This window comes from Monopterus albus, unplaced genomic scaffold (assembly GCF_001952655.1).
Source record: "Monopterus albus unplaced genomic scaffold, M_albus_1.0 scaffold206.1, whole genome shotgun sequence".
In the NCBI taxonomy this organism is placed as follows: domain Eukaryota; kingdom Metazoa; phylum Chordata; class Actinopteri; order Synbranchiformes; family Synbranchidae; genus Monopterus; species Monopterus albus.
In genome coordinates, this window is record NW_018128086.1 from 23,335 (window position 1) to 31,606 (window position 8,272).

Consider the following 8,272-nt stretch of genomic DNA (forward strand, 5'->3'; position numbering starts at 1 on the left):
AGTGTTGGGCCCGGGCCGTGGCGGCAGACTGAACCTGGCCCAGCAGCGCTGAAACGGCACGGCTGGTGCTCTGACTCGGACCTGCAGCGCTGTCATGAAGGTGCTGAGCTAACGTTTGGTCCATTAAACTGCCTTCAAACTTCAGGTAGTCTTCTGAAGACTGGCAGTAGTCCACCTGCAGACAGAGAGGGAAGGGGGGTTAGATGCAGCTCTGTGTACTGGACAGTTCCAAAACTGCAGGTGTAATTTTACACCATATTCTGCAGAGACAATGTGCATCTGGCAGTGCAGAAGATGTCTGAATACATGCTTGTTATTGAAGTTTTAAAAAAATGATGGTTCCTCTGCAGGTCACCAGGTTCACAGGGCTGTATTGCTGTTTTATAATAAAGATGTGTGACTCTGAGCCTCTTTGTGCGCCACTGGAAATCTTGAAACTTTATCACCCTCCAGTGTGGTATTTAAAAAAAAGACAGCACTAGTCTGTCCCCTCTTTCCACTTGGTGTCCTACAGCGACCTCCAGCTCACCTGTGAGTCCATGTCGCTCTCGCCTCTGCCCCCCAGCTCGGCTGAAAGGCTCCTGACGTTGGAGATGTTGAAGTCACTTCTCTCCCTCTCTCTGGTCAGCTCCATCTCCCTCTCATCCTCGTCCTCCTCGTCTTCACCTCCCTCCTCTCCGGACACTACGATGAGGTCGTCGTCCTCTGTGCGTTCAGTCTTCACCATCACCCACTGTTTACGAGGCATGATGCTGGGCTGGCTGTAGGTGGGACGCTTCTGTGGCGGCAGCGCTGACTCCTCCCCATCCTTTCAGTGAGGATTTTTTCATTATATTTTCATATATTTATCTTTTAAACAATAATAAAACACTAGAAATTAATTATTGACAGGCAACAGTATAAAATCAAAGTCAATTTGGATGTGACACCTGATGAAAATAGAATTCTTTTCAAAATAAAAGCTTTTCAGATGGTGCATTAGCGTCCACACACTCACCTGATAAGAGGACACACCAAAGCTGTCGCTGACCCCGACTTCCTGCTCTGCTGCTGAGCTCATTTTTTTCCTCTTCCCGCTACCGACTCGTCTTCCTCTCTTCCTCTGGTGGTACAACACCTCCTCCTCTTCCTCCTCTACTTCCTCCTCTTCTTCCTCGATCAGGAAGGCCTCCTCCCCTCCTGATGGGGTGCAGTAGCTGGGGGTGTTACTAGCCCTGCCTCCGTCCACTGAAGCCCCAGCTGCGGCTGCACTGCCTCCCCCAAAACTGCCGCCGTCCTTGGGGCTGAAGTAGTTGGTGCTGCTGGGAGACTGACTCTCACTCACTGAAGGGCGGGAGGCTCGCTGGAGCTCGTTGGACCCTACGATCTGAGCTTGGCTATCACCACCAGCTGCACCTCTGTCACCGCTGCTGCTGCACTTGGGGTTAGCTGAGCCTGCACCTCCCCTGACACTGGCGCCGTCCTGCACACCACCTCCTCCTCCGCTGCTCCCTCCTCCGGCTGAAGCCCGACTCTCCCTCAGCAGCTCTGTGCATTTGTCCACAATGTGCCACATCTGCAGGACGCTGCCCACCGTGAGGTAGTTGACGATGTCCTCTCGCAGCATCCGGAGCTGACCAGTGTAGGCGCAGCTCAGCACGCTCTCAAACGCCAGCGGGTCCATCACCGCCGGGATGGAGACTGTAGACATGTTCTTCAGTAGTACCTGGGGGTGGGTGGACAACGATATATGACTCCGATACATTTATCAACGTGTAATGATCTGTCCTGGCTCTCCCACTCCTCCACTGCTCCAAATGCTAGTTAATCTCTTCCCTGTACAGAGAGCACATCTGTCTGCCAGTCCCTCAGAGCAGTAACTGGGTTCTGATCCAGCCTCCCACCAAGTGTCAAACTGGTCTTTGGCAGATGAGTACGGCTCAAAATAAAATAATAACAGGAAATACAGACAGAGAGTTCAGGTGAGTGAGAGGCTGCTGTCACACTACAGGCCTTTTAGCTTATTTATGAAATTCTGCTCATGTCTAATAAATCTGCAGTGTTGATCATTTTAGGTTTTTACCAGGTTTCTTACCAACAGCAACGAGCACTCAGTTTAAATTTTCACATCTCCAACAAATCCAAAACTCGTCTTCCTACAGTACAACACTGGCGACCGTTCTCTACAGTAAACAAAGTCCTCTGCTGGTGAGTACAACTTAGATCTTATGGTAGAAAGTGCTAAGAAAAACTGGGAGAAAACACAATCCTCACACACAAGCAAAAAAAAAAATGCATCAAACTTTCATTCTGACATTTTCCCCATTAATGACTGATTTTCATCCAATCTGACCCATTTATAAGATTTCAAGTAAACACAAGTTTAAAATTTTAATGTATATGTCACCTGTCTTACTGTATAATGATGTGAACTGACAGTGATGTAAGAAATGGGTTAAATCTGCTTCAGAAGCTTTTGGTTACATCAGCCGACATGTTGTATCCTAAGAGTCTAATTGTGCCATCTGTCTCCTTTTGCATCTGTTGTCCTTTAGTGTCCTGATGTCCTCACAGAGCTAAGACGCCACAGGCCCTAAGACCATGAGAGCTGCTACAACATCTCCATGTAGGTTCTACAGTATATGTAACCGATAACAGAATGTTAAAGCTCTTAGGCTGTTTCCTAGCAAAGCACACCCACCTGGTCATGGAAGTAGGGTGAGGACGCGGCCAGGACGCAGCGATGGGCTTTGAACACTTGCCCCTGGACGTGGATGGAGAGGTCGCACAGCCTGCCGTCCTCTCTCTGCCGGTTCAGGCTGTCCAGCACCGAGGCTTGAGCGCTGGGGAAGCAAACCTGCACCACCGAGCCAGATGTGTCGCTGGAAGCTGAGCTGCTGCTGCTGCCCACTTCCATGGGCAGAGACTGCATCTGGATGGTAGAGAAACTTTCATGACTCCCTGTTTTCTCAGGTAAATTACATTCCATTACAGATATAAACAAGAGGACACTAAACAGGGAAGAATTACCAGCTTATTAAATAACAAATAGCTGTTATTACCCAATGACTCATGGTTAATTCTGACCCTGACTAATTCTCAAGCAATGAAATGACTCCATGATGAATGTTGTGATTAAGCTGAGTGTTTTCTTGTCCTTCATCGCGTGTGTGTGGGAGAGCAGGTAAATGCAGAGGGAACAGTGATGAATCAAGGAAGCAGCTGACTTGACTGACCATGTTTTAGTTTGAAAAGTTACCCAGCATACACTGTGAATTAGCCCTAACTGAAGCAGTGGAGATTATGCAGTCCTGTCTATGTGAAGCCCCTGCTGCATGTCACTGTTTGAAGGCAATGACAGGTTGCACTATGTATATTTACATCTTAATGACATGCATTTCATTTCTATTATATGCCACGGACCATGTAAGTTGCAACACACTGTCCCTGCACAGTCACTTGTCTGCAGAGCCTCCTCCATCTGGGAAGGATTTAATCAAGAGAAAATGTCCACATCACATACATGACCACCCCACTTGTGTTGCTGAGAAAATCAACAGCTGGAGAGCAAACACACTTTTAGTTGACATGCTACAAAAAAGCAAAGCTGCGGACTGATGATGAAACTAGCTCTGCTGTGAAAATGTTTTGCTGGTGGGGGTCTTCTCCCTGCAGACACATACAGTTGCATTCCCGTTACAGATGTGACGTTAGCGTGCTAGCTAGCTGTTAGCTCACACGGCTGGCTGCAAAAACCAGGAGCCGCAGCCGACGGTGAACTCACCCTTTCAGTTGACAGTGCAGTCTGTTAAAGTGCGGTCTCTGTCCGAGCTGACGGCAGCGTGTCCTGCCGGTTCATCCACGAACCGAAGTTTGAGGAGCATTTTTAGCAAATGTTCGTCCAGTCTTATCTCTGCAGCAGCAGACGGCGTCGCCTTTAAGAGGGCTCCAGACAGACGTGCCAGACTTCGGCCGACAAAAAATTAATTTGAAAAAATAATAGGCCCAAAGTACTTAAACATAGCGTTAATAATATTGGTAATTAATTTTTAAACGTATTGATTTAAAATATTAAGAAATCACATTTTTCTATATTCCTCTCCATGTAGTTTGTAAAGGCTACATGTTGAGTATCCAACATTTAGCTTATATCATCATCTTAATGTCCTGTACTAAACACACAAAGATAGCAACGATGGCGACTGGTTAATAGCGTAATGTTTAATCAAATACACAGATTTGTTTGTGGTGGCCCACCACAATATCATTACTGACTGTCGCATATTCATTTTCTTTATTTTTTCTACTGAGAATGGGTAAAATACTATTTAACAGCTGCGCACAGTGCACTGGTCTCACACGCTCCTCCTCCCATGTACGTGACCTGCACTAGTAAATATAGCCAAGCTAACGCTAGTCTACAGACGCTGTACACAGCTGCTAGTCAGTACCAAGTGCTCTGCAAGTGGTTAAAGTTGATGCTAATGAATGTTTGCTCCTACAAATGGAGGAAGATGGAGGAGGAGGAGGAGGAGGGCGGCCAAGTGCAGCGATGAAGCAACAGGTGACACGAGCAGCAACGTGGCCAGGTTTCTGTTCTTCCGGGTAAATAAACCATTACCGTATTTACACGAATAATTTATGAAAGCATGTGCGCGCTAGTCATTGAACAATTTGTTGGCACTGTGTTCTTTAGTAATGTATTCATGATTTGCTGTAATGTGCTTCACGTTTATTGAAACCTTAACAGTAGCTTGTTTGAAATAACATCTGGCACATACAAACATCTGTTTTATCATATCAAGAAATACAACATAAAAATAAAACCACTTCTTAAAAAGGCCTGCAAATATTTGCTATATATTGTACAAGCTATATTTTCCCGAAACCTAAAAAACAAACAAACAAACAAAAAAACTGAATCATATGGATGGTTAAAAAAAGTCTTATCAGTCAAGGATCCTACATGCATTAAAAAATCAAGTGACCAGGAAGCACAGGTGCACATCTACTTGATTTACATACAAGCATAAGAAATTCACAATACCTGTACAAGTAGCCACTGATACAGGCTCTGAGAATATGCAGAAAGATTTAGTTTGTGCAGGATACATGTTGGCACCACAGCGTGGGCCAAACAGCACAGTGGGGAAGTTACAGTGACTATAATAATAAAGCAGTTCTACTTCTTGTTTGCACAAGCTGTGCCAATGACACAGTCGTTGACCTGTGAAGAAAGCAAACACAAAACATTACCTCAAAAATCCCAAAGGGTTTATAAGAAAATTATATTGTTTACAGTGAAAGTGCACAGTCCTCCTATGCTGTTACACCTCAGGGTGATGTGTAACAGCATGTCATTTTGTCCTTCACCTTGAACACTGTTGATAAATGACCAAGGTGGACATGACAGTAGCTGAGTCAGGTTGGGGATTAGTCTGAAATGCCTTTAAAATGTGTAACATCCCTGGTCCTTTCTTTCAAATGTCCTTTCTTTACCACGTTCTGTGTAACAGTGCACAGTCCTCCTATGCTGTTACACATCAGGGTGATCCCTGATGTGTAACATTTTAAAGGCATTTCAGACTAATCCCCAACCTGACTCAGCTACTGTCATGTCCACCTTGGTCATTTATCAGCAGTGTTCAAGGTGAAGGACACAATGACATTCCCTCACTAAACATGAACAGTTACTAGAGAAAAGCTGCACTTTAGCTACAGTTTCATATCATGTGACTGATATGCATGTCATCTTTGACCAGCTGTCTCATCTGTAAACAACCACAGCTACCACTGACCTTGCTGGCAAACCTCAGGGAGTTGAGCGATTCTCCGAAGCTGTCTGGCCCCGGGGTGATGTTCACAAACATCAGCCTGTGAGGAGAAAGACAGAAATCCAATCAATATAAACTCATAAGGATAAAAGCAGTGAATGGCTCCTTTCCTAAATAACTTCAGCACAGATAGAATACAAGTTTAAAAGGCCAATCAGTTTCTATATTAAAGTATTTTCAACACTAAGCACGATTAAGCGGGGGCGGGGTTGGTCAGAATCATAGTTTGTTTATTTTGGTTTGGCATTGACAAATTAGCTGATGAGTAAAAACGCTCACTGTGGGCAAAGGGGTTTTCAGCCCTGAGCTCCAGTGACAGCATCACACTGCATCTGTTGGAATAACCCACTGGGGTCATGAAGCTAACTCACGTTTTACTGTTTCCGCCCAAGCAGCCCTGCAGGAGGTATGTGAGCTTCGAGGTCCTGTATGGAATGTAGCTCTCCTGCAACACAAGCAAACACACTGAATAATTAACTGGTCATAAACAGAACTCAGATGTTTCCCATGTTGCCCAAGAGCCCAGTGTGTGAGTGAACTTGACACTGTATCTCAGGCTTCCCAGACTCACAAGCTGTGAACTGGCCAAACTCAACATTGTTGTTTTTGTCCAGGCTGCAGCTTACACACCTTGTTGGCCAGCGCAGTGATGACCCTGCCCAGGTTGGACAGGGAGCCATTGATGGCCGTCATCTCCTTGAAGCGCTCACCCTGAGACTGGCTCTTCTCCAGTCGCTCGCTGCCGGCCAAGTCCACCAGACACAGGGTAGCTACACACACAGACAACACGATATATGAAGGTTTAACAAAAACAGACTTAGCAAAATGAGATTATAAATGGCAGACATCACAGAAAATGCAGAAGTTATGGACTACAGAATAACATGTACAGTGTCTCCTGTTACTGTGTTAATAGGCATGTGATATCATTAGACCAGAAGCTTTTCCACTGCTCACAGAACTGACCAGTTAACCAGACTTTCGATATTCTAAACACACAAGCGAGCTGCATTTCTAGTGTATTCTGAGGAACTCTACTCACACTTGCATTTGACGTCCCTGCCATCGTTCACTCCCTCAATATCCAGCTGGAAAACTGAGTGGGAGCGAGACGAGCGATCGTTCTGGGTTGTCTGGGCCGTGGAGCGATTGTGACTGGCCAAAGAAATCAGGCCGAGCACCTGGCAGGAGGAGGGATCACATAGTCAATCACATTTATGCACGTTAACATTTAACATGCAAGAACCTTGAGCTGAGCTACTTTCCTGCCTTACCTGATCCTCATTGGTGACTTTTTTGTACGTCAGGTTTGTGACGGTCATCTCATTGTTCGTCTTCCGAATTTCGAGCTCAGGCCTCTTGCTGGTCTTCTCAGTGTAGAGCAAATCCCGAAGAGTCTCGTTGTAGATCTCGACAAAACTAGCTGTAAAGGTGAACTGAGATAAAACAGAGATTGTTCAAGTTTAATCAAAAGTGTAGCTAGTATCCACACAGAGCAGGTCAAAGCAGCTCTAAAATCACATCTAGTTTATAATAATGTGATTAAACACTGAAAACAAGAGCATGTCTAACCAACACAACCAGGTAATTAACATAGTTTAGACTAAGTCAGTTAAGATTTAAAATGCTTTAACTGTATTTAATTTGATCATGTAAATAAGAACATGTACAGATAATTTAATAACTTGTGCCTCAGAACAAACTGAACCAAGTTTAACACCACACTGGACATACTCATGTGCAGGACAGTACTCACTAACCTCCCAGCCTTGTGCTTCCAGCTTGTGTGCAGTCTTGAACACCTGCTGCACAGCGCGGGGAATTACACCTCTGGACTCCCCGTGCTCCTCTCCCTCCATGGTGTACGTCTTCCCACTGCCAGTCTGGCCGTAGGCAAAGCAGCACACGTTGTAGCCGTCCAGCGCAGACTGCACTAACAGGGAGATCTCATCAAAGACCTGCAAACACCACGAATTTACTGCTTTGGCTGCCACAAAATACATTCATAAATAAAACCAGATTGGCATTTGTTTGTGATTACTGTACAGTGTAAATTGTGTATGTCTGATTACCTCCTGCTGTGAAGCCTGTGGGCCAAATACTCTGTCAAAACTGAAGCTGTAGCAAGTCTTCTGAATGTCAGTTTTGCCTGTGTGAGACTGAAAAGAAGTGAATTTAGTCTTGTAGTTTGTGATGTGCTAAAACTGTCACAGAAACGAATATCGCAGTCCCCCCCCCAAGATTAGACACCAACTACAATTACAGCTTCATGGCTGTATGACTCCAACCACTGAGGTTTCAGTTGACATGCATGTTTGTCCAGATTCCTACTATACACCACCAGTCACAAGTTTGGACACACGTTCCCATTCAGTTCATAGATAAAGCAAAGACTATGAACACATTTAATAAAATATATTACATTTAAAGTATTTAATATGAATAAATTCCCTTAAGGC

The 8,272-nt window shown here is 45.0% G+C and overlaps 2 protein-coding genes across 2 annotated transcripts in view; both read right to left on the minus strand.

Moving 5' to 3' along the window:
- zbtb22b (zinc finger and BTB domain containing 22b) overlaps positions 1–4,579 on the minus strand; it is an 8,297-nt gene extending 3,718 nt beyond the window's left edge. The window contains 6 exon segments of the mRNA XM_020618526.1: positions 1–4; positions 6–175; positions 530–808; positions 998–1,705; positions 2,681–2,911; positions 3,764–4,579. The exon segment at positions 1–4 is cut by the window's left edge and continues 3,718 nt beyond it. Of these exon segments, the coding sequence (XP_020474182.1) occupies positions 1–4; positions 6–175; positions 530–808; positions 998–1,705; positions 2,681–2,911 (1,392 nt within the window). The 5' untranslated portion in view covers positions 3,764–4,579.
- A 110-nt stretch (positions 4,580–4,689) lies between these two features.
- kifc1 (kinesin family member C1) overlaps positions 4,690–8,272 on the minus strand; it is a 5,629-nt gene continuing 2,046 nt past the window's right edge. The window contains exons 7-14 of the mRNA XM_020618528.1: positions 7,886–7,972; positions 7,574–7,771; positions 7,088–7,249; positions 6,856–6,994; positions 6,444–6,583; positions 6,185–6,258; positions 5,778–5,853; positions 4,690–5,206 (exon numbers count right to left, since the gene is read on the minus strand). Of these exons, the coding sequence (XP_020474184.1) occupies positions 5,162–5,206; positions 5,778–5,853; positions 6,185–6,258; positions 6,444–6,583; positions 6,856–6,994; positions 7,088–7,249; positions 7,574–7,771; positions 7,886–7,972 (921 nt within the window). The 3' untranslated portion in view covers positions 4,690–5,161. The remainder of the gene's footprint in view (positions 5,207–5,777; positions 5,854–6,184; positions 6,259–6,443; positions 6,584–6,855; positions 6,995–7,087; positions 7,250–7,573; positions 7,772–7,885; positions 7,973–8,272) is intronic.